We start from the raw sequence: 26,079 nt of genomic DNA, 5'->3' as shown, positions 1-26,079 counted from the left end.
CCGCCGGGAGGGAGGGCGGGAGGGGAGCCGCCGCTTCCCCCCGAGGGGCCCGTCCGCGCTAGCTAGACGATGGCTCCCCGAGCGGCTTCAGAACAAAAACCGTGTCTGGGGAATCGGGCGAAACCCCGAGACCCACCGTGATCCACTTTAATGCAGTGGAGGATTAATGGCTACTTTGGGGGTTATTTAGGTTTTTTTCTGGCAGTTGTGCTTTGGGAACCTTCACTGGGGCCATTTTATGTTTAAAAAAAGGACGAAGGTTGTTTGAAAAGCACTTATCTCAGTTCCTTCCGAATGGGTAAAATGGCGAAGGGGAAGCAACCCCCCCCATCGTATCTTCGACTAGCAAAAGCACCAAAACAAACAAAAAAAGCCTACAGTGGTCCAAGTGTCCCTGCTTTCGCCTTGAAATTTGCCTACTTCTTCCCGTTGGTCCCTTTTTGGTTACTTGCGATCACGTAGGTTTGCAAAAAGCAGTCACATAAATAACCTTTTCAGTCACCAACGCAATGTGATCACTAGTCCCCCAACTCTTATTTTTATGATGACAATAAAACACGTTTTTTGCCCGGTCCCAAATGCCGCAGACCAGCCCGCGGCCGCCCGACACCGTACCGTTGGCGACTCGGGTCGATCCATCATGGCTGCGGCCGCTTACCCTGCTTTTCAGTCCCTGAGCTTTGTGGTCCTCCTCCCTTTGGCTGCCCTGTTTATATAGAGCCATTGCCGCTCTCTAATATAGACTCTGCCAGGATGGGTAGGTGCTTTTCAGGCCTACGTCACCGCCTCTCCATTTAAACACCAGATCCGGCTTTAAATAGTGAGAGCTGCTGAGAGCGGGGCTGGGAGGTGCGTGCTCCCGAGGCGAGAGCCAGGCGCGTGCAGAGCTCAGTTTATTTCTAGGTCCTTTTTTCACGCTGTAATTTCGCTGCTGTCGGGGGCTGCTTTCAGAGCCCCAAGTTTTTGTTTTGTTCCTAGCAGCAGCTAGGATTTACCTTCTGTTAGGGGGAAATATCCGAATCGCTGTCCGTTTTTATTTTATTTACAATTTTCAAAATGTATTATTGAAAACAAAGAATTTTTGATCAGATAGTCTAGTCATTTTCCTGTGTGCATTATTTTCAGGAATTTAAAAACCTGCTTTCTACAAAGTGTTAGCTGCAGAGGACTTGGTTTTGGTTGTATTTTGTTCAAGTATTCAGGAAACAGGTTAGAAATACAGCTCCTAATATTTCATTATGTTTTTCTATAGTAAATCTAAAAGACGTGAGGCCTTTCAGAGGAATAAAGTGCCTGAAGCTTCGGTATAGGACCATTTATGTGTAGGGGAATTGTAAGTAATTAGAGGGAAGAGACTTAGTGCAAACTGGATTTTAAAAAATTGTTAAGTAGAACTTTATCGCCTTGGATATTAACATGGTATCCAGTATAAAAATTATTCCAATTTATTTTTCAGCATTGCATCAGGGAATTAACATTTTTGAAGGAAACTTCCTAAGAAATCACTTAATAATGCCACTAGTGGCCCTCTGATTAACCAATTTTCAAGTTTGAAATATCTGTTTTTTTAAAAATCAGGACAAACCTAAACTGTTTCGTGAAAAACAAACTTTGACTCAATAGAGTGAAGAATTTTAGGTAATAGTTTAGAAATTGCTTATTTCAAATACTGCCTATGTGCCCACATAGTTTTTCGAAAATTAGTGTCTTGAGTGCTTTACAAATTGTGAACAATTCTAAATTATTCATTAGGCGTATACTTTGTGAAGAATACACGTTTCCCTTCTTTCAACTATAGTGCTTATGAAGCTGTTAAGTGATCAAGTTGTGAGTTGATTAAGGCACAAAAATAAAATCTTAAAGAATGATTCATTAAGTAGAGAGTACCAGAATAAAGCAGATTTATACCTATAAATGTCTGGATCTCCAAGCAAAAGGTTTTTAGAGGTAACTGACTTCAGGAACACCACATCACCATCTAGTTTATTGAAAAGCATTATGTATTGTCAATTTGAGATTTATGCTCCCAATTTAAAATACATTGCCCTTCTAATGCCTTGAGGAGTCATTATTGATTAAAAAACAAAACACTTTATAGAGATACTTTTGTAATTCAGCAGTTAAATCAGTTTAGTTAAGATGATGTCCATAGTCACATATACTTTCTTCTTATGTAGAATCAGAATGAATGTTAAAGCAGGGATGATAGAAATGTTCGTTTTGCAGATGAATAATTTAAGCTTCAAGAGGCAGATTGGGCAAAATAAAGAGGTTAGTGAGTGGAACAGTAAAGCAAGAACCCAGATATTTGAATTGGTTTTCTTTTAATGAGAAGGAGTGAATAGTTTTTAATGGTTGAGGTAAATTGTACTGACAAATTCATTATTTGTATTTTGTTTGTTTTGTTTTTTGGAGACAGGGTCTGGCCCTGTCACCCAGGCTGGAGTGCAATGGCGCAGTCTCGGCTCACTGCACCCTCTCCCTCCTGGGCTCAAGCCATCCACCTCAACCTCCCAAATAGCTGGGACTATATAGGCACGTGCCACCACTCCTGGCTAATTTTTTTTGTACATACAGGGTTTTTCACCATATTGTCCAGGCTAGTCTCGAACTCCTGAGCTCAAGCAGTCCTCCCAAAAAGCTGAATTGCTGGTGTTAACCATTGCACCTTCCCTCATTATTTCTAGTTTTGACAAGGCAAGGACACATTTTCTTAGCAGTTCCCCTGTGATCATAGTGTTGCTGATAGAGATGGTAGTGAAACATATTTCTGTTTGAAGTTTGCTTATGAGAACAAACCCTTGATTTTATTTGGTAGCCATTAACTTTTACCTTAAGCAAGGTATGAAACACAGAGCATCTAAAAAACTTGTTAACCATAACTCTGTAATAATGGGTAGGATTTATAACCGGGCAACTCTGGTTTTGTCAAGGCAATTCTAGTTTTGTCATCTGACGTGACTTCCTTTTTTCTAACAGGTTAAAAATAGGATGTGGGGAACAAAAAAAAAAAAAGGATGTGGATTGGGCTAATTGTTCTATCTCCCACCTTGTAGTTTTTTAAAAAATATTTTATACTCTTTGAAAGTTATTTCACATCTGTTCTCATTTTGCTCATTTTACCATTCAGCCGTCTAGAAGCCAGCTCCTTTACTTCCCCACTCTGCCTTCAAGTAATACCAACAATGCAAATTGTAATTATAATAAACATTTAGAGGATTCGTGTTCATTATAATGTTCCATTGCATTACCTGGGCAGTAGTAGAGGAGAAATCCTGGGAAGGAAATCTGTGTACCTTGTTCCTTGGGACTTTCAGACCTCTTATTGCGAGTGTATGAATAGTTTCATGATATAGCTTGAAAGGACAGATTGGGTCACTCAACAGAAGTTAGGTGATTTTTAAACCTGAATGTTCGTTAGGTTGCAGATTATTACCAGGTAGATGACTGCCATACATAAAGTTCTCCGAAGTCTAAGATTTAGTTGTGAGGTAGTGAGATACAGCAGAGTTCAAACCAAGCATGGAATAGTAGAAGCTAGACATAAGCAACCCATACAGCTATTTTTGAACATTACATTAGGTATTTTGACTACAACATAGGAAATTATAATTGGAAATTGTGTGGACCTTATAGTCGTAGGGACCTTCTGTGTATGAATTCCGTTAATCTTAAAATTTTTATCAAATCTAGTTTATGGCAAATGAGGTCTATTAGGGTAGTCATATCTTGAAAGTCATATATAGATAGTTGGCAAAATGACTTGTATTTGTTTTGAATTTGTGAAAATATGTTATACATTATAACCTGTGAAAAACTGTCTTTTTCAAGTCTTTTATTTTTCCTTTAAAGCCTAAATTATACAGATCTGTGATTGAAGATGTCATTAATGATGTGAGAGACATCTTTCTGGATGATGGAGTGGATGAACAAGTACTGATGGAACTAAAAACTGTGAGTTTGTCTTTTTTTAAATATTCCTACCTTTCCCTCCCAACATTCTCTTTGACTAGAAATGAATCTGTAATTTTTCTATAGGATGAATGTTTAACTTTGTTGAAGGAGGCAGTATAGTTTAGTGACGTGCTGGTTTTAAATTCCAACTCTACCATGCATTCTTCCTCTGACCTTAGGCAAGCTACTTTTATATTTCAGTTTCCTTATGTGTAAGATGGAAATTGGTAGTATTTATCTTATAGGTTTGTTTTGAGGGTTAAATGGAATAACCATATAAAATCTTAGCACAATGTCTGATAGTGGCATTAGCTGTTATTATTGGACAGTTAGTATTCTACATTTTATGGTCTGATTACTTGACATGCCTGTAAGAATTTTTTGCTCTCTTTTTGCTTTCTTTCTTTTTTTTTTTTTTTGACACAGGGTCTGGCTCTGTTGCCCAGGCTGGAGTGTAGTGGTGCCATCTGGGCTTACTGCAACCTCCCACTCCCAGGCTCAAATCATCCTCCCATCTCTGGGACTACAGGCACATGCCACCATGCCTGGCTAATTTTTGTATTTTTGGTGGAGATGGTTTTCAGCATATTGCCGAGGCTGCTTTCCAACTCCTGGCTGCAAGTGATCCTCCTGCCTCAGCCTCCCAAAGTGCTAGGATTATGGGTGTGAGCCACGGCACGTGGCCTTAATCTTGCGTTTTTTTTTTGTTTTTTTTTTGAGACGGAGTCTCGTTCTGTTGCCAGCCTGGAGTGCAGTACCACCATCTTGGCTCACTGCAACCTCCGCCTCCTGGATTCAAATGATTCTTGTACCTCAGCTTCCAGAGTAGCTGGGACCACAGGCACGCACCACCACACCCAGCTAATTTTTGTATTTTTGATAGAGACGCGGTTTCACAGTGTTAGCCCAGGATGGTCTTGATCTCCTGACCTTGTGATCCGTCCACCTTGGCCTCCCAAAGTGCTGGGATTACAGAAGTCTTAATATACCTGTATTCTAAAGTGTGTTTAAGTTGTAGGGATTAAGTGCTTGATAAAATAGTTTTAGTTTCTTGGCCAGGCATGGTATCTCAAACCTGTAATCCCAGCACTTTGGGAGGCCAAGCCTGGCCAAAATAGTGAAACCTTGTCTCTACTTAAAAAAAAAAAAAAAGAATTTTAGGTTCTTGAAGTAGACCCTTTACACAGGCTAAATGTTTTAAATACATTTTTTTTTTTTTTTTTGAGACGGAGTTTTGCTGTTGTCACCCAGACTGGAGTGCAATGGCGCGATCTCGGCTCACGGCAACCTCCGCCTCCTGGGTTCAAGCAATTCTGCCTCAGCCTCCCGAGTAGCTGGGACTACAGGCGCGTGCCACCATACCCAGCTAATTTTTGTATTTTTAGTAGAGACGGGGTTTCACCTTGTTGACCAAGATGGTCTTGATCTCTTGACCTCGTGATCCACCCACCTTGGCCTCCCAAAGTGCTGTGATTATAGGCGTGAGCCACCACTCCCGGCCTAAATATATTCTACTTTAAGAGCGGATTTTCTGTATTTTGGATTTAAGCAGAAATATTTAGATTTTTTTTTTTATTAGCAGTTGTGTTTTCCTTGTGTTGTAATGACTCATAAAATTGTGGAATGTTTTTGTCCTGTTGATTAGAATAGTGTTTCTCAAAGTATATTTCATGGAGTCCTGGGCTCTCCCCTTGGGTTCTTTCAAGGGGTCCATAAGGTTGACTGAATGCTCAAGTCTGGAAAATCATAGTTTGCCTGTCATTCTTCCAACTAAAAATTGTATTCTGTGAGAAAAGTGACGCGTTCAATTCATAACTCAAGTGCACAAGTGCTTTTCCTTGAGATAACTGTAAATAGGCAGCAGAAATGCTTAATGTTAAAAAGATATGGACTCATTATTGATATTAAGATATTCTGTAATGAAGTGTGTTTACATTTGAAAGATCTGAATTCACTGAATTTGTATTTTCCAAATGTCCAATGCATAATGTTGGGAAACTCATTCAAAATGCAAGATAAATTAATGGACTTTCAGAGTATGAAAAGTTCATAGTTATATGGTTTCATATTCTGCATTGTACCTATCACTTAAACTAGAAACTGTCACTTAAAAATATCTTTGCTTTTCCCAACTACTTAACTGTAAGTAGGCAGATTTTCTTTGTTTACCTCAACCAAAACAACAAAGTGAAAACAGAGGCAGATATGAGAATCTGGCTATTTTCCTTTAAGTCATTTGTCATTCTCACTCAATTTTATTTACTAAAATATGGCTATTTTCAGAAAAAAATGTTATTTATGTTAACATATAATGGATCCATTATTTCTAAACAAATTAGTAAACATTAAAAAAACTTTGTTATAATTTCTATTGCTGTAAGTGTAGGTACATGCAATTCACTTACAGAAAAGCTCTTTGAGAGTCTCAGTGATTTTTGAAAGCAATAAAGGGTCCTGAGATGAAAGAGTTTTATAACTGCTGGTTTAGAAGTTGAATGCTAAGCGCTCCTTTAACTCTACGTACAAATATGTAATCACAGTTAATAATTGTTAAGGAACTTATGTTGTGGTCTCATTTATCCTTTCAACATAGGTGTGAAGGCTGCAACTTGGCAACCAGTTTATTTTATTTTATTTTTATTTTTTAGTAGAGATGGGGTTTCACCATGTTGGCCAATATGGTCTCGATTTCTTGACCTTGTGATTCACCTGCCTCGGCCTCTCAAAGTGCTGGGATTACAGGCATGAGCCACCGCGCCCAGCCCAGTTTATTTTAAATAAAGCAAATCTCACCTTGATTGTGGTGATGAAGTAGGTCTTAGTGTATTTATTAATAGGTATCTACAGGAGACTTCTCTAGAATTTTCAATAAGAATATTCCTGTGTGAGGTAGGAAAAATATATAGGTGTGAAACAGATGATCAAGTATTTATTTACCTTGAGAAGAATGTGTAAGGGTTACTAATAGTGAAGAGTAGGTATCTAAAAATACAAGTGTAAGAGTACTAACTCTGAGACATGAGTTGGCAGAAGAACAATATAAATTGTTCAAGTGGCATGAAATAACTGAAGGATGTGAATAATAAGAAAACAAGCTTATTTTGATTTCTTAGTGTAACGTGGAATGAGTTTTTTGAAATTTATGTTACACTCTTATAATGGTTGTCCTTGTAGTTTGTGACCTTGTATAGAAGATGCAGCATTTTTAGGTGTAGAAAATCAGTTCTAAAGATGTTAAGTAATTTTCTCTAGGTCAAAGTCTAGTGGTTAGTTTAGATTATTATCTACTCTTGGTTTTCACAATGAAAATCTGGAGAATTGATTTTCCTTACTGTTAACAGTAGAATCAAGACATTCTCTTAAAGAGAATGAGCTATCTTTGAGACCTCCATTTTTATTATATATAATTTTTTTAGTATGTATTTTACAGGTAACACACTGATTTTTAGTTTAACGGTTTTTTAATGACAAAAAAATGTGACCTATTCAACTTTGAATCCGCAGCCTTTACCACAATTTCTAGCATATGTGGTTGGCATTCAGTAAGTATTTGATTGAACTGTTTGATAACAAATATGGCAACTGAATCTTAACTGAACAAAATAGTGTAATATTCTTGTTGTTTTTAAATGGGCCATAATCTTCTATTTGGGTTATATTGGAGTTAAAAATAAAATGGTTAGACTAAAATGAGTTTGTTTTAATTTTAATTCTCTGGACTGAATTTCTTCAGGATCTCATTAGAATTTCTAGAATATGCCCTAGATTTAATAGTTAGCCAGCCAGCATTGTCCAATAGAACTTTCTGCATTGATGAAAGTATTCTATAGCTGTGCTCTTCGGTATGGTATCAACTAGCCACATGTGCTTATTAAGTACTCAGAATGTGGTTGGTAAAACTGAGAAACTGAATTTTTTATTAATCTAAACTTAAATCACTGCATATGGCTGCTTGCTGCCATATTGGACTGGTCAGGTTTAGACATCGTTGCTTAGTAAAACAAACTTTAATTTTGTATTTTATGGTTTAGAAAGACTGTCATTAGCTCTAGCCCCTCTCCCTACATTTTGGGGCTGTTTTACAAACTTATCAAGAGCTTGTATAAGGCTCTAAAGGAGGCAGTGGTGAATTAGATTGAGAACAAAGATGAGTGATGAGAATCCATGTAATTTGAGGGTTAATGAAGTAATGCAGAAAGGGAGATGATAAAAATATTTCAACCCCATCTTTGAGGTTATCTCTTTAACCACTGTGGGCCTACTTTAATGTGTGAACTATAAGAGGTAGAAAAAACACCATAAAATACAACCCTGGTTTTCAGTAAATCTGTATTGGAATGTAAATGTGTTTTGGATTGGTGAGTGACTATGGGTGGGAATGATACTGTAGAAATTCTCAACAACTCTCTAGAATTCAGCCTGATTTGTAGATTATCCAACCTACCTAAGTCCAAACATCAAGTACTGTGGGAGATATAAAACATTTCCTCTCTTTTTAATAAAACAAATAAAATGAGAAGAGTTGCCTCAATTGGAAGTATATCCGAAATTCATTTTATCTGCCTCTGGTTCAGATCTCTCAGCATTGGCTCTATTGACATTTTGCAGTGATTAATTCTTTGTTGCAGGGACTGTCGTATTGATTGTAGGATGTTAGCAGCATAACTGGCCTCTGCCCACTAGATGCCAGTAGCTCCCTTCAGTTGTAACGAAAGATGTCTCTAGACGTTGCCAGATGTTGCTGGGGGGCAGAATCACCTCTGGTTGAGAACCACTATTCTAAATATATTCTAGTTATGTATAGAAAGTACTTGATATACTCTAATCATATGTAAATACTTGGACCATAAGTTGAATAATAATCTATTTCATTTCGTTTACTCTTAGGAAAAGCTCTGTTTCTCCAGCATTATTTCTTGGGAGCCCAGAAATGTAATATATTTTATCTCCAGGATCTAGATGTTTTGTGAAAGTAGAAGAATCCTTCAGAATTTGTAGCCCACCATGTTGCCAGGGAGCAGTAGATCTCATCACATTTTATAGATGAGAAAGGAGACGGGGAATGTGCTTTGACAAGGTCATTTGGCTAATAAGCGATAGAGACATGAACCTAGCCCTTTTGCCTCCATGTAACATATATGGAACTTAGCAGTAAGAAGGAAGATAACAGAATTTTGACTAGAGCTTGGGTGGTTGTTGTGTGGCACCTGAGATGGTTTTGAGGGTCAGTGACCTGCTCTGATAGTAGCAATTTAGAGATTAGGAATTTGGACGAGTACTGGGATTAAAGTGAGGCAAGTGAGGGTCCTAGGGTGCAGAATGCAAAGAGACACTCACTCTCAGGGTCTAGCCCTGAGTGGGACCTTCAAGTCAGACCTCTTGGGTTGTGTCTCTATTCTGTCTGCCATTGGTTAGTGATCTTGGATGAGCTACCTAACTTCTTCAGGTTCTTTTTCTATAAAAAGGAGATAATAATGTCTATCTTACAGGATTTTTTGAAAAACTAGTCTGTAAATATATTTAGAAAGTACACAGAATTCAATAAATTTTAGTTACTGGTCTAGTTAACATGATATACAAAGTACATTTGAATCATTTTTGGAATAGAAGATGAATTTTCTCCATCTAATTTCAGATACCTGGCAAAGATTACTATTCCTGATTGTTTTCCTGGGTGTGGTGGCTCATGCCTGTAATCCCAGCACTTTGGGAGGCTGAGGCAGGTGGATCACTTGGGGTCAGGAGTTTGAGAACAGCCTGGCCAACATGGTGAAACCCTGTCTCTACTAAAAAATACAAAAATTAGCTGGGCATTGTGGCGCGTGCTTGTAATCCCAGCTACTTGGGAGGCTGAGGCAGGAGAATTGCTTGAATCCAGGAGGCGGAGGTTGCAGTGCGATTGTGCCATTGCACTCCAGCCTGGGCAACAAAGTGACACTCTGTCTCAAAAAAACAAAAAAAGTGTATTAGTATGATTACTGTTGCCAAAATAGTGTTTCATTGTTTATTTTAAACAGTTGATGTCTAATAATTTGATAAATAAAATTCAGACTGTGTGAAAATGAAATTGTAGAGAAACTATTAACATTCAATTAATTTGAACTTTATGTTAATTGACATTATAAGCTTAATACAAAATACTTATATGATACGCTTTATGTATGTCTGACATTACCTAGAACCAGTATTACAGTACTTGGTAAATACTGATTCTCAATAGGTTGCTTTACCCTCCTCTCCCAAAGCTGTTGGAAATGTATGAGGCTATGTTCAACATCTCATGAGGACTAGTAGACACTTTTGGCATTTATTACAGGAATCAGGAATGTTGCAATTCCTGCATATTTCTTGTGGGACCATTCCATATGATAAAGAATTATCCTGCCTAAAATGTTAGTAGCATCCTTATATAGGAACAGTATTCTAGAAGACGATGGTTTGTTTTCCCTTCTTTGAAATTAGATCTTGAATAAGATAGTTGCTACCCAGATGTTCATACTTTGATAGAAACAGTAGACTCTGTGTGGTAAGTTAGAAATATCTCCAATGCATGGAAGCAATGAGTGATGACTTTTATTTGAGGCTATTGTGACTTTGACATTCGTCTTGTGCAGGGAATTGTGGGAGAAAACTGCTGATCACAAGGAATAGTCTATTAAGGTTATTTATGTATGCTATATTCAGGGACCTGCAAGTAACTTGGTACTGTGAAAAATAGAGTACAAGTTATAGTAACAATTGGTATATGGTAACATACTATACTAAAAAGCTTGGTCTTTAGAGTGAGGATTATCTGGGTACTAGTTAAAATGCAGATTATTGGATTTTCCAGATAGTCTGACTTGATAGGGGTAGTAAAAAGAGACCTAGGAATCGTTTGCAAATAAGTATTCCAGGTTGTTAGAGATAATGTATTAGTTTGTTTTCACACTGCTGATAAAGACATAAACATGCCGCTGTTAAAGACATAGTCAAAACTAGGAACAAAAAAAGGTTTAGTTGGACTTGCAGTTCTGCATGGCTGGGGAGTCCTCAGAATCATGGTGGGAGGCAAAAGGCTCTTCTTACTTGGTGGTGGCAAGAGAAAAATGAGGAAGAAGCAAAAGTGGAAACTTCAGACAAATCCATGACATCTCATGAGACTTACACAAGAATAGCACGGGAAAGACGGGCCTCCATGATTCAATTACCTCCCACAGGGTCCCTCCCACAACATACGGGAATTCTGGGAGATACAAGTCAAGTTGAGATTTCAGTGGGGAAACAGCCAAACCGTATCATTCCGCTCCTGGCCCCCTCTAAATCTCATGTCCACACATTTCAAAACCAATCATACCTTCCCAGCAGTCCCCTAGAGTCTTAACTCTTTTCAGCATTAACATAAAAGTCTAAAGTGTCATCTGAAACAAGGCAAGTCCCTTCTGCCTATGAACCTGTAAAATCAAAAGCAAGCTAGTTACTTCCTAGCTATAGTGGGGGTACAGGTATTGGGTAAATACAGCCATTCCAAATGGGAGTAATTGGCCAAAACAAAGGGGTACAGGGCCCATGCAAGTCCGAAATCCAGCGGGGCAGTCATATGTTAAAACTCCAGAACAATCTCCTTTAATTCCAGGTCTCACAGCCAGGTCAGGCTGATGCAAGAGGTGAGTTTCCATGGTCTTGGGCAACTCTGCCCCTGTGGCTTTGCAGGGTACAGTCTCGCTCCTGGCTGCTTTCACAGGCTGTCATTGAGTGTGGCTTTTCCAGGAGCACAGTGCAAGTTGTCGGTGGGTCTGCCATTCTGGAATCTAGAGGACTGTGGCCCTCTTCTCACAGCTGCACTAGGCAGTGCCCCCATAGGGACTCAGTGTGGAGGCTTTGACCCCAAATTTCTCTGTTCTCCATGAGGGCCCTACCCTGCAGCAAACTTTTGCCTGGACATCCAGGCATTTCCATATATCTTCTGAAATCTAGATGGAGGTTCCCAAACCTCAATTCTTGACTTGTGCACCCACAGGGTCAACACCACATGGAAGCTGCCAAGGCTTGGGGCTTCCACCTTCTAAAGCCACAGCCTGAGCTCTACATTGGCCCCTTTCAGCCCCTTTCAGCTGGAGCGGCTGGGACACCAGGCACCAAGTCCCTAGGCTGCACACAGCATGGGGACACTGGGCCTGGCCAATGAAACCACTTTTTCCTCCTGGGCCCCTGGGCTTGTGATGGAAGGGGCTGCCATGAAGGCCTCTGACATGGCCTGGAGACATTTGCCACATGGTCTTGGGGATTAACATTTGCTGCTTATACAAATTTCTCTAGCCTGCTTGAATTTCTCCTCAAAAAATGACCTTTTCTTTTCTACCACATCATCAGGGTACAAATTTTCTGAACTTTATGCTCTATTTCCCTTTTAAAACAGAATAGCACCCAACTCACCTTTTGAATGCTTTGCTGCTTAGAAATTTCTTCTGCCAGATACCCTAAATCATGTGTCTCAAGTTCAGAGTTCCACAAATCTCTAGGACGGGCAAAATGCTGCCAGTCTCTGCTAAAACATAGTAAGGGTCACCTTTGCTCCAGTTCCTAACAAGTTCCCCATCTTCATCGGAGACCACCTCAGCCTGGACCTTACTGTTCATATCACTATCAGCATTTCCATCAAAGCCATTCAACAAGTCTCTAGTAAGTTCCAAACTTTCCCACATTGTCCTGTCTTCTTCTGAACCCTCCAGACCATTCAAACCTCTGCCTGTTACACAGTTCCAAAGTCGCTTCCACATTTTCAGGTATCTTTTCAGCAACGCCCTACTCTAGTGGTACCCATTTACTATATTAGTTTGTTTTCATGCTGCTGATAAAGACATAATACCCAAAACTGGGAACAAAAAAAAGGTTTCATTGGACTTACAGTTCCACATGGCTGGGGAGGCCTCAGAATCATGGTGGGAGGTAAAGGCTCTTCTTACATATCGGCAGCAAGAGAAAATGAGGAAGCAAAAGCGAAAACCCCTGATAAACCCATCAGATCTCATAAGACTTATTCACTATCAAGAGAATATCACCGGAAAAACTGGCCCCCATGATTCGGTTACCTCCTGCTGGGTCCCTCCTACAGCAAGTGGAAATTCTGGGAGATGGAATTCAAGTTGAGATTTCAGGTAGATAGATAGATTACTTTGCTTTGGTTCCAGTTTTTAAGCAGAGGATGTCATATTTATAATTTTTTAAAAATTCACCTTGATAACAGTGTAGAACAGTGTTTTTCAAACTTCTTGACTAGGACCCTCCTTAAGAATTAATGGTATTTAACATTTTGAATAAATATATGCACAAGTGTGTGTGTATAAGGAAAATCTGCAGAACTGTTCTTTCTTAGTGCAGTACAGTCTGACATTTTCCTTCAGTTCTATTTTATTTATAAAAAACATTGGTAGGGGAGAGAGGGAGGGAGGAAGGGAACAGAGGGACAGAGAAGGGGATGGAAGAGGAGAGAAAGGAGAGAGGGCTACAAAGAAAATTTTAAATTGACTTCTTTATGAATCACTAGTGGGCTGCAGTCCTCAGTTTGAAAAGCAGTGGTTTACATTTTAAAGCAGTTCTCACTTTAACATACATCAAACAGTTTGTTAAACTAAATTGCTGGTTTTACCCCCAGAGCTGCTGATTCAGTATTTTTAACAAGTACCCAGGTGATGCTGATGTTGGGTCTACAACCGCATTTTGAGGATCACTGGTTTATAGAGGATAGATTGGAAGGGCAAGTTTCCACTGGAATGTCTGCTCTGTAAGGTTGAGGGTTTTTATGAGGTTTGTTTACTGTATCTTCTCAATCCCTGTAACGGTATTTGTCATATAGGACATAATTATTTGTGGACTGCATGACTTGATGCAGGAAACTCAAGAGCTCAGTCACTACATCACTACTGTTTGCAGTACTGTTGGGCAGAAAGGACCAGGGCCATACGATAGAGATGTATTGAAAAAGTGAATCAGAGTAGACAGTAATGGTGGGCTGTTGGGGTGGATTTTGATTCCTAGGTCATTTACATGAGACTCTAGGTGAGTCATAGTGCCCAGTACTTAGCCACACACGATGTGTATTCATTAATATTTGCCATTATCATAGGAGCTTCATTGAGGTGCGTAATGGGTCCAGATTGCTGTGGGTAAACTGGTTGGAGATGATAAAAGTGAAACATAAAATTTAGAAAATTATGATTTAAAATACTTTTTAAACAAAGCATTAATCAATAGAACTTATTTTTTCACCTTGATTTTTGACTTACAAGAAACTAGGGTTTGCTTTGTTTTGGAAGAGAGGAGAAGATGTAGAAAGTTTGGATGATAACAGAGTGTTTGGAAGCTTTACTATATATAATACGTTAGTCATAATGTGTTTTATTTAGCATATGAGTATCTATTTTGATGGTGTGCTGTGCTAGATGCCCACTTTACAGAGATGAATCAGACACAACATGGGCTCTTAAAAAGTAGTTCTTGTTACTACGAGAAGCTTGCTGTCTTCCGTCTGGGATTAGACTTAAATTTATTCACTGGAAGTGAGTTCAGAAGTACTTTAACTCAGTTGGCTCCCCTTTTAGCTGAAGATGCCTAGGAAAGATAAATGATTTGGTTACATAAATGGCCAAACCAGGACTAACTGGGTTCCTGACTTCTGGTATAAGGCTCTGTTAAACAGTTAATGCCACCACCGTTGCCACCAATAATAATATATTTGGATCACTAACTTTATGTAAGACTCTGATAATTGTTTTACATGGATATGTCATTTAATCCTCTCAGCAACCAGTGAGATAGATATTGTTACCATCTAAGAATAGACTTCAGGTAAGTCTAAATACTGGGCCTGCCAGTAGGATTCTCTAGGAAATTGACCTTAACATATGCTTTTTCAGTAAGTCATTAGAGATTTAGTGGAATTGTTAACTAGCATCAAGACAACAAATCTAGAATGTCTGGAATGATTGGAAAGGTCAGGAGATTATAAAAAGTTTCTTACGAGTATGACCAGGCATGGTGGCTTACACCTGTAATCTCAGCTTTTTGGGAGGCTGAGGTGGGCAGATTGCTTGAGCCCAGGAGTTCAAGACCAGCCCAGGCAACATAGTGAGACCTTGTCTCTGTTTCTAAAATTAAAAATAAAATAAAATTAAAAAAACTCTGTGAGTATGGCAAAGGGGACTTCTGGAAGGACTGATAGAGGCCTCAGGTCAATTAGACAATATCCCAAAAGCAAATCCTGGAGGAAAAAACAAAGTAGATGTAGATCCTTGTGTGCAGAATGACTGAATGAAGTTTCATCCGTATTTTCAGGGAATAGTTTGTGACTTTTTGGGCAGCTTCTTGTAAGGTTGAGGCTCCAGATTGAACACTAAAGCTGGTAGAGAGGAAATGTTAGGTAGAGGAATGAAATCGTTGAACATCTTTTTGTTTTTGTCCATTATGATTTTTCTCGTCATAGAACCTAAGGTGAGATGAGAAAATAGAAATGGCTAAACATAAAAGGATTGCCAATTCTTGGCTTAATGGAAGAAGGAAGGAAATTTCAAGAAGTGTGGAAAGTTGGGATAACCAACCAAATTACCTTTGGGCATTGCTGGTTCTTTTTCTTTGTGTAGGTTTGGACAGATGGAAAGTTGGGCTTTTCTACTTCAGGCAATTGCCTCTTTGTTTCCATTGTTCTAAATGAATTTATGATTTGTATGTTATTTAAGAATTTATGTTTTGCATGTTGAGGCAGAACAGTTTATATTTTGTATTTTTATCAGGAAAAAGTTGTATATGAAAATAGTTTAGTAATGATTTTGATATTATAAAGGATAATCTTTGATTACTAAAGAAGTTGCTTATGTGAAACTCATTGCTCAATAATAGCTGATGATTAAGGATTTACTATAGAAAGTTTGGATGGGGGGATGGGGAGGGATAGCAGGGGGCGGGGGATACGGGAGAGATAGCATTAAGAGAAATACCTAATGTAGATGACGGGGTGATGGATGCAGCAAACCACCATGGCACGTGTATACCTTTGTAACAAACCTGCACGTTCTGCACATGTACCCCAGAACTTAAAGTATAATAAATAAATTTTTTTAAAAAAAGTAATAAAAGAAAATATTAAAAGAAACAAAATTCTCCAGTACTCTGATGTGGCAAAAATAAGGTTTGATGCTTTAAAATTTTGTTTTTGCTATTGTTTACATTTGGGTTAGAATTATAGATTGGTTGTATTTTTGTGTCTGTATAAGTTTTTAAAATGGAATAATTTTATAAATAGATTAATAAAATTGTGTGTTTGTCTGTCCAAAGTTATTTTATCTTCCACTTAGAAATCTTTAATGTTCTTTGCCTTAGTTATGGGAAAATAAACTAATGCAGTCCAGGGCAGTAGATGGATTTCATTCAGAAGAGCAGCAGCTTCTACTGCAAGTTCAACAGCAGCATCAACCCCAGCAGCAGCAGCATCACCACCATCACCACCATCAGCAAGCTCAGCCTCAGCAGACGGTACCTCAGCAAGCACAGACCCAGCAGGTCCTTATTCCTGCATCACAGCAAGGTGAGACTGGATTTGTTTTCCTACTTACGACTTGAAAATTAAGTTTGTCATTTTGAAAGAAGAGAAGTATTCTGCATTTCTTGGATCTTGTTTTTTAAGAGGGTCATGGAGAACCTAAGAATAAACAATAACAACAGAAAACCCTATGTCGATTTCGGGCTTTTTTCCCTTTTCTCTTGGCTGAGGGGTGTATGTATGTAAATGTATATAAATTTGTATAAAATATAGGTTCTATCATCTGTGGAGTAATGGTAGACAAGTAATTTATTAACTGAAAGCTTAAGATGACATTCAGAGAAGTTGTATTAATACTTTGTTTTGAAAAGGCTGTGTAATGATGGATTTCCTAAATTAAGTTAAATCTAAAAGGTTTATTTTTTAGATTTAAGGGCTTTATTATTTTATATGGTAAAATAGTTGTTTGCTTTCTTTAGAAAACATGTTGTTTCAAAGACATGTTTCAGATTAGTTTTTAAAATATATCTTAAACTCTGGGGTCTTGTATACTTTGGCAGTCTGAAAATTCAATTCCATAGTAATTTATGTCAGCCCAAATGTATTGAATTAGATTTACTTTAAGTGAAGAGTGGATATATAACATATCTTAATTTATATTACTTGGTTTAAAGCTAAGAAAAAGCAAATACTGGCCAGGCACGGTGACTTATGTCTGTAATCCCAGCACCTTGGGAGGCTGGATCATAAGGTCAGGAGTTTGAGACCAATCTGACCAACATGGTGAAACCCTGTCTCTACCAAAAATACAAAAATTAGCTGGGCATGGTGGCACACATCCATAATCCCAGCTACACAGGAGGCTGAGGCAGGAGAATCACTTGAACCCAGGAGATGGAGGTTGCAGTGAGCTGAGACTGCGCCACTGCACTCCAGCCTGTCTGACAAGAGCAAGGCTCCGTCTTAAAAAAAAAAAAGAGCAGATATTTATAGACTGTGTCCATAGTGCTTTATACTCTGCAAGTCATTTTATAGATGCTCTTTTATTGGCACCTTATGCGGGCTTTGTAAAATACCCCTTGGCTCAATTTCACAGCTCAGGAAAATCTGAGCCCAGAAAAGGCTAAGAAACTTGCTTTGTATTTTCTCTCATTTATAAAACTTGTATTTTCTCTCAGTTAAAGCTTTGCATTTTCTCTCAGTTATAAAACTTGCTGAGTGTTCTAATTCAGTGCATCTGGTTTTATGGGAGAGGAGACTAGAAGTAAACGGAAAGTTTATTTTAATGTAATCGTTTAGTTACTCATTTGCTTATATACATATGTGTCTTAAAATTAATAATGATAAACAGTAGAAACATGTATTTGGGTTATTTTACTGTTGATATAGAGTAGTACTTTTCATGCCTGATTTTAAATGTATACTTTATATCAAATAATTTTGTTCTTTTAATATTTTTTGATGACTGTTCCTCCTGTTGCCTTCAGATCTGGCATTAGGATTTTAGGTCATCATAAATTAAAATTTGATTTTATTCACTCAGAGAATATTAGGATAATGGGATTATCCATCTGTTCTCTGAAATTTGCAGAATCAAACATTTCGTTCCGTTTACACTTAAGTAACATTGCCATTATTTCTGATTTTTTTTTTTCCAACTTGGGCTGGTTCACCACTCCTCAGACAATCTGGTGGTCCCCTGCTTCTAGGAGGTCACCATATTGATGCCGAACTTAGTTGGACACCTGATGGGCATAGTACACTACAGCCCAGAACTCCTGGGCTCAAGTGATCCTCTCACTTCAGCCTCCCGAGTAGCTGGGACGATAGGTGTGTGCCCCCACATCCGGCTGATTTGTAGTTTTTAAACAGCTGATGAAAGTAGCATGAGTCTGTCAACTGTCATATTGGGAGAAAAGGACTGTGTAGATTTCAAAAAATTCCTGACCTCAGGTGATCCGCCCACCTTGGCCTCCCAAAGTGCTGTAATTACAAGTATGAGCCACCACATCTGGCCTTAAATATTTTTTAATTATTAGGTAGGTATATCACAGCTATTATTTGTCGTAGAATTTATAACGTCCTGAGATCAAATGATTGAAAGCATTTGAGTACAGAAAACATGGAAAACATGAAAAAAAATTTTATCATTGTATGTAAAGTGTTCTTGTGATTATGAAATAGCCTCATGGTTCCTTGTTTGCATGTGTGCTTTTTTGTAGCCACAGCACCACAAGTTATTGTTCCAGATTCTAAGTTGATACAGCATATGAATGCATCAAACATGGTAAGAGTCAGAATATAGCGCTTTGATTGGCTGTACTTAATTCTAACACAAATTGTGATTATGCCTGTGTATGTCATTATATATTAACAACTTGAAGTTTATTGAAGCAGTTTATTGAGCAAAACAGCTGTTTTAGTTTCCTGAATATTGGATATGAAGTTTATGGCTTGGTACTTAGACATTAAGGTTCATAAACTTGTGGAGTTCTTTGTTTAAACATACCAAAAGAATGGTCCTTTGTGAGAGTTACTCCATTCCTTACTATTTCTGAAAAAGTTTTACAGGACCTCCCAAACCTATAATGCCAAGTATGGTTCTGTTTCAGGAGACCTAGTAATTGCAAAAGGTCAGGAAGGCTAAGAATTGTGAACTTTTAAAAAATGAAGATGAATTGTTTGGATAGTTCAGTATAACTGTTTTTAAAATCAAGAGTTTAAAAATGTTGCTCTGATTTAACTATAGTATAGTTTAGCAAGGCATTATAGTGTGTAAATTACCAAAGAATACATTTTAACCAGTTGTGTTACATTAGAATTTTTATATTTCTGAAGACTATCCACTAAACTTCACAAATCCTCACTCATATTTTCAAATTACATTTCAGACATACAATATTTTTCATCAAATATAGTATAGTTTAACTGTAAAAATGAAAGAACCTCTTCTGATCCTTAGAAAATGTTTACCTATATCCTGGAAGTTATATTTCTTTAAATAAAACATTAAATACAGTCAGATTAGAGTAGTTCAGTACTACCTTATGAATGGTTTTTCTTTGTTTAAAATATACAGACTGTTAATTTCATAAAGTGGTGATTCACCTCTGACATTTCATTCTTCAGCCAAAACTTTTCTTTAAAGGTGAAAGAATCAGTATTTGTAAAAAGATCTTTTAGCCTATGTAACTAGTTAGTACTAGGAATGAGTTTGTTTCTTTTTTTTTCTTTTTTTTTGGTTTAAGTTTTTTTTTTTTGAGGTGGAGTCTTGCTCTGTCACCCAGGCTGGAGTGTAGTGGTGCAATCTCAGCTCATTGCAACCTCCGCCTCCCAGGTTCAAGTGATCCTCCCACCTGAATAGCTGGGAGTACAGGTGTGTGCCACCATACCCGGCTAATTTTTTGTATTTTTTAGTAGAGATGGGGTTTCACCATGTTGGCCAGGCAGGTCTTGAACTCCTGACCTCAAGTGATCCACCTACCTCAGCCTCCCACAGTGTTAAGGTTACAGGCGTGAGCTACCACACTCAACCTCAAGAATTTTTTTCTTTTAAGTCCTCTCAGCAAGGCAGTTTACTTCTGTAGAAGGATGCAGCGTATGGATGGAGTAATGGCGGCTACATGCTTGGACAAGTGGGGAATAGGTACTTATGCCTGACGGGGGTCGTCCCTGCTGCTGTGTCATCCCCTATTGTTTAGGGTTAGATCACACAAGCTAGAATAATCCCAATTGGCTATTTTAAAAAGATAAAATAGATAAAATATTTTTAAAAGATAAAATAGAGTAGGAGCTGGAATGGCAGGGTGGGTGTTTTGGCAAGAAGGATGGTTTTGGGCTTGTCAGAGCAGGTAGCCAGGGGTGATCAGGTGACCGAGATGAGTCAGGATGGAACTGGGGTTGGGGGGAGCAGATGTGAACTACTGATTAGAACCGGTGAAAAAAGTTGTTTACTGGAATTACAAGGTACTTAAACTTTAAAATAGAGTATTAAAGAATAAGAAAGCTAAACATGCTGAAATACTGATTCTTTGAAGAGAAACTTGGGATTCACTATAACAATCCTCCATGTTGAATTTTTACAGTTTCCCCCCGCCCCCCCCAAACTTCTTTAACATGTCTTGGCTTAGTTCTGTTTGTTCTTCTAAAAGAAGTAATCTATCTGAATAGGGTGGAGGAGGGGTTGGGGATATTTTAGTAAGAGTTGTGTCTACTAGACTCTGCACAAGTCCTTGGCTGCATGGTGTGACACAACATCTAACAAGAAGTATAATTATCTAATATCATATCTAGGGCTATTCTGTTTTCTTAGGCCATTTGGCTAGTGGGTCCTAATTGTTCAACTGTTCCTTTGACAGCATCTTTAGTATAGTTAACAAACCACTGTTGGTTGTAAAACATGTAGTTTATCTAATTTCCAATTTTTTTTATTAGTTGTTACCTACCAGAACAACATTGACTTAAATCTTGCAGCTATGTGATCTTGGGCTTTAAATTTATGTGGTACTCCTCAAAGAACTCCAGTTGCTTCTAAATAGACATAAGAATCAAAAGACCTATAAGGAGCTTCTCTTATTTGCCGTTGTAATTTCTTTTTCTTTGGTTGATGAAATGCCAGGGTAGAAGGGGGATAATCAGTTGGACTAGAGTGCGAGTGCCGCTCCAGTTATTTGGCGGAGTGTCCAGTAAAGGTCCTCTACATTACCACCATCCATCCGCTCGGGGATGAGTTAGGGTGGACTGATGCGCCAGCTCTTGGAAGTGCCTGACTTCACTGCATCCTGTTAAGTTTCCAAGGAACAGTAAGTTCGCCCCCATGTCGTGACAGACACTGTTGAACTTTGCCTCGGGAGATGGAGGCTGTATGGCCCTCGAGTTGACCCATGGGGTGTTGAACCTCAGGAAATAGCAGTGAAGGAACTTGGCACAATTTGTTATTCCAGTCATTGGAATTCTGAGAAAGTGCTACTATGCATCCCATGTCCACTCGATATGGGGATCATTCAAGTGGAAAGGGGACAACCTGGGCCTCTGGCCTGCTGTGCACACAAGCGTAACAGTCACAGGAATTAAACTTAATCCATTCTTCCCAGGGGTTTGCATCCTTATATCCTGTTTCAGTGGCTGTGGTTTGCCTTAGGTCATCTACCATTGAGACTTTTGGTTTTGTCATTGTATCTAGGAGGAGTGGTTGATAAAGAGGTTGAAGGAGCAATAAAATGCATTTCAAAAATTTCTTAAGGATTCTTTCCTGAAATGTCAGCTCCTCTACCATAAATACGACTTAATGAAGGGGAAGAGTTTCCAGATGTTGCAGTAACAACAGTAAGTGGTATAGGATTGCATTGGTTATATTGACTGCTAGAAGGAGTAATTCCTTTGGTGAAGTGGATATATAGTTTTGAGGACTGACAAAGACCTGTGGAAGCAGTCTGTCTTAAACCTTTAGTGTTCCATATGACGTTAGACTAAGCAGAACATAGAGATTCTGTTTTAGAGGAACAAGAGTCTGATTCCTACCAATTACAAATGCGGCTACTATTATTCTTTGGATTACTAGTATCCTTAGAGGAACTATCTTCCTAATGTGAGGAAGTATAAGAGGGACAGAGACATTCTTCCGGAAGCAGCAAGCTGTCCTTGGTTATGCACATCTCTACAAGGCATAACTAATCACACATTAAAGCAACATCTTGAGGTGAGCCAGATCTAATTACATTATAACAAGATGGGGAGTGAAGGGAAGAAAAGAAAAAAAATAGACTAAGTTTTTCCCAGCTTTAACTTGGTGGGGTCTGATCCTGGGACAATAGCCCATGATTCTAATGGTGATGGCACTTTCTTGACTCAAGTGTGAAAGCGCCATGATTCTAATGGTGATGTCGCTTTCTCTTCTGCTGTATGAATGGCAGTCTTGGTGGCTAGCAGCACAAGGTAGGGCGGTCTCCAGGCTGGTGCAGGTATACTGGAAACTTCAGGATGGCATCTTGGTCCTGACCACCAAGGAAATACTTTACCGGATCCCCGCAGTGTCTTGTTCTTGGTCTGTGCACTGAGTTGCTTAGTTGCCACAGTATTCGTAGGCCCCCACCACCCCTGCATTGCTGAGAGGCCGGGCTTGTTTGTCACATCGGGTAGGTCTCAACACTTTACCCACGAGGCTGCTGCAAACTGAAGCAGCAGGATACATCTCCTCATGAGAGAGGGTCCGAGACTGCCCAGAGGAGAACAGTGATTCTCGGACAAGCCCCTAGAATTGTTTTAAGTAAAATTTTGGTGCTGCAAAAGAAATAGCACTTGAAGATAAGTCCTCTGAGTAAGGTAGTTTACTTCTATAGAAGGGTGCAGTGTACAGGTGGAGCAATGGCGGCCGTACCAAGATTTTTTTTTTAAACCAAAAAACAGTATATGGAAAGATCAGCTCTACTTTGTGAGTGATAGTGAATCACAAAGCTCATTTGTGATTATAAGCTAGATAAGAAGGGCTCACCCACTAGACAAATGACTTCCTCCTGCACATTACCAGTCTCACAAATTCATACCTTGGCAAAATTGAAAGTTTCTACATGATGGTAGAAATTGCAGTTTTTAAATTCACAAATATAAGGATCTCTATTTGTACTTGTAGTTACAGTTACTAGAATCAATTCATTTACATGAAAATCAAAAAATTTCATGCCTGTTATTCTCACAAGATTTTTTATTAGAAAAAACTCCATTTTAAGTCTAAAGCCCCAGTTTTTTTTTAAACCTCCACCTTTAAAAATCAGTGGCCCATCTCTTACTGGTTAAGTCTCCTTTACTCTTAAAGCATATGTATTTAAACAAATCGTAGGTCAGTTATTCAGGAGAATTGATTTAACATTTCTGATTGATTTGCATTCTACTTTGTTGTTTTTAGTCAGTGTTTCCTTCATGTATTTCTAAAGCGTAATCAGTATAGGCTCTGTACCAATAAAAGCGTTCTAGGTTTTTGTGGGTTTACATTATTATTTCTGATTCAGAAATACTCAGCAAAAACATTTTTATTCTCTCTCATGGTTTACATTAGAAATGAACATATAATTCATAAAAATGTGAGATAGTAATAATATAGTAGAAGGCTGTTTCAGGGAACTTAAACCATTGTTTTTGGTTCTTTTTTGTGAAATGATTGGTGTAATGCATTATTCATGTTTGGGCTGTTTTGTGGAATACAAGAAGAAATTTTTTTTTTTTTTTTTTTTTTTGAGACGGAGTTTCACTCTTGCTGCCCAGGCTGGAGTGCAGTGGCACCATCTCGGCTCACTGCAACCTCCACCTCCTGGGTTCAAGCAATTCTCCTGCCTCAGCCTCCTGAGTAGCTAGGACTACAGGCGCGCGCCACCATGCCCAGCTAATTTTTGTATTTTTAGTAGAGACGGGGTTTCACCATGTTGACCAGGATGGTCTCGATCTCTTGACCTTGTGATCCACCCGCCTCGGCCTCCCAAAGTGCTGGGATTATAGGCGTGAGCCACCGTGCCCGGCCCAAGAAGAAATTTTAATAGTTATTAAGTATAAAGTGGTTTGCGTATGGTACATGACTCAGCAAATATCTGTTAGGCAACTTGAATTTGTGGAGGGTGTGCAGGTAGTTATTGGATCATGTATACTATATAGAAAGTACTATAGGTACTACTATGTCAGTTTGCTGGTAGAGGGAGAATTGTTATCTTACAAAATATGAATTATAGGCACTTAATATTTCTAAATAATATTTCTTTTTTTTCTTTTTAAATAATACTGCTTAATAGTATGTGGTTGTTAATATTTTCCTTAAACTTAGATAACCTTTAATTTGCTTATATAGACAAGATTTATCTTAAATTAGGTAATTGAGTATCCAGCTTAAACATGGATCAACCTGGTGGACTATAGTTAAATTCTGGAGATATCATGGGACTTTCAGACCCAAGATGTAGAAATCACTTACATTTGTCAAGTGGTAACAAGTGTATTTTCTTGGAAAGCTATATACCTAGAGCCCAGGCTAGACAGTAGAATTATTAACCCAGTTTAATAATTTTCCAAGTTTGTTGTCTTCCTCTGGCACTAGCATTTCCAAGGCAGTTGTATTTCTTTAAGCTTATCCAGATACGTGTAGTTCTAAAAATGTATAGGTTAGATTGAATGTGTGAATGATTGGTACCTAAAGAAGATTGAAAAGAGAGGGGAAAAAAAACTACCTAAATGTGTAGCTATAGTGGGATACAGGAAAATGCTTAAAACACAGAATAAAAAACCAGAGAATGGTGTAATTCTTTGTGGGAGGGCAGGAGGAGAAAACTCTCCAGAAGCAGGAAGTCAAGAATTTATCCTGGATTTAAAGAAACTCAGAATATAATGCCATCTATATCTTTATAACTTAGGTGTCACATACAAACTTCATTTTTAAATGTAGAAATTAAAGTTTGTGACTATTACCCAGGCTGGGTGTAATGGCGCAGTCTTGGCTCACTGTAACCTCCACCTTCCAGGCTCAAGCCATCCTCTCACCTCGGCCTCCCAAGCAGCTGGGACTACAGGTGTGCACCACCTTGCTCAGCTAATTTTTGTATTTTTTGTAGAGACAAGGTTTTGCCATATTGCCCAGGCTGGTCTCAAACTCCTGAGCTCAAGCAATCTGCCCACCTAGGCCTCCTAAATTACTGGAATTACAGGTGTGAGCCACTGCACCTGGTGTGACTTTTCTTAAGCTTTAAAGAGTTTTTTGTATTAATCTGTCATTAAGAAATGTTTCACCTAGAATATAATGCCAATATGTCCCTTTTTTCTTTGCTAATATGACATCTTAGAAGAATTGTCAGCTATACTCCCAGTGAAGTCTTCTGATACAATGTTCTCTGTAGATATCTGTTGATTTTACTAGAAATTTTAGAAGTTAAGAATTCTAGAAAGAAGGCAATTATACTTTTACCTCAAGGAAATATGGGGATAAGGGAACAATGAGAAAGAAAGCAACGATGAAATAGTTATTTCATATATTATACAGTATTGTTAATGTGAGTATTGTCTAAAAATGTATAGGTTAGATTGAGTATAGGAAGGGTAGTTACCTTAAAGAGTATTGATAGGGCAAGAAGGGAAAAAAAGCTACAGTACCTGTGAGGTTTCCTTAGAGCACCTTCTCTAGGGGAAATAAAACCCAATTGTTTTATTTAATTGCTTAAAATAATTTAATAGGTCATTTAGACTAGGTTGGTCTTTCTTGTACCATTTTATAAAATGGGATTTAGTTCTTACTAGATTTTTTAAAATTTTGGTATATTCTAAACAAAAATCATATACTAATAAAATATGCTTAACAGTATTATATATGTATGTGGTTTTGATATTTTTTTTTTGTCCCCCCTCTCCCCCCAGAGTGCTGCTGCTACAGCTGCTACCTTAGCACTCCCTGCAGGTGTGACTCCTGTTCAGCAGATATTAACAAATTCAGGTAATTAGGAATGATGGAACCATTTTAAAATATAATTTAGAAAATTGTACTCTCTAGCCCTTAGGTTTTATCTTCTTTGAAAGATGGAAAATACTAATATTTCTTTGACCATTTGGTTTAGATTATTAAAATAACTTTATTTGAGGGCTGT

At 38.3% G+C, this 26,079-nt stretch overlaps 1 protein-coding gene and 1 non-coding gene across 2 annotated transcripts in view; both read left to right on the top strand.

The window, feature by feature from the left end:
* Positions 1-26,079, top strand: part of GTF2A1 (general transcription factor IIA subunit 1) — a 47,011-nt gene that overhangs the window by 758 nt on the left and 20,174 nt on the right. Inside the window, exons 2-5 of the mRNA XM_012476897.3 lie at positions 3,853-3,954; positions 16,309-16,513; positions 18,691-18,755; positions 25,853-25,928. Coding sequence (XP_012332320.1) covers positions 3,853-3,954; positions 16,309-16,513; positions 18,691-18,755; positions 25,853-25,928 — 448 coding nt within the window. The remainder of the gene's footprint in view (positions 1-3,852; positions 3,955-16,308; positions 16,514-18,690; positions 18,756-25,852; positions 25,929-26,079) is intronic.
* LOC135274471 (small nucleolar RNA SNORA79) lies at positions 17,928-18,071 on the top strand. The gene has a single exon (XR_010342294.1). It is a non-coding gene; the product is annotated as a small nucleolar RNA SNORA79 (small nucleolar RNA).

Source organism: Aotus nancymaae, unplaced genomic scaffold (genome assembly GCF_030222135.1).
Source record: "Aotus nancymaae isolate 86718 unplaced genomic scaffold, 86718_ANA_hifiasm-v0.15.2.pri h1tg000011l, whole genome shotgun sequence".
Lineage (NCBI taxonomy): Eukaryota > Metazoa > Chordata > Mammalia > Primates > Aotidae > Aotus > Aotus nancymaae.
The sequence above is the reverse complement of the archived record's forward strand: the minus strand, read 5'-3'. Positions and strand labels throughout refer to the sequence as shown.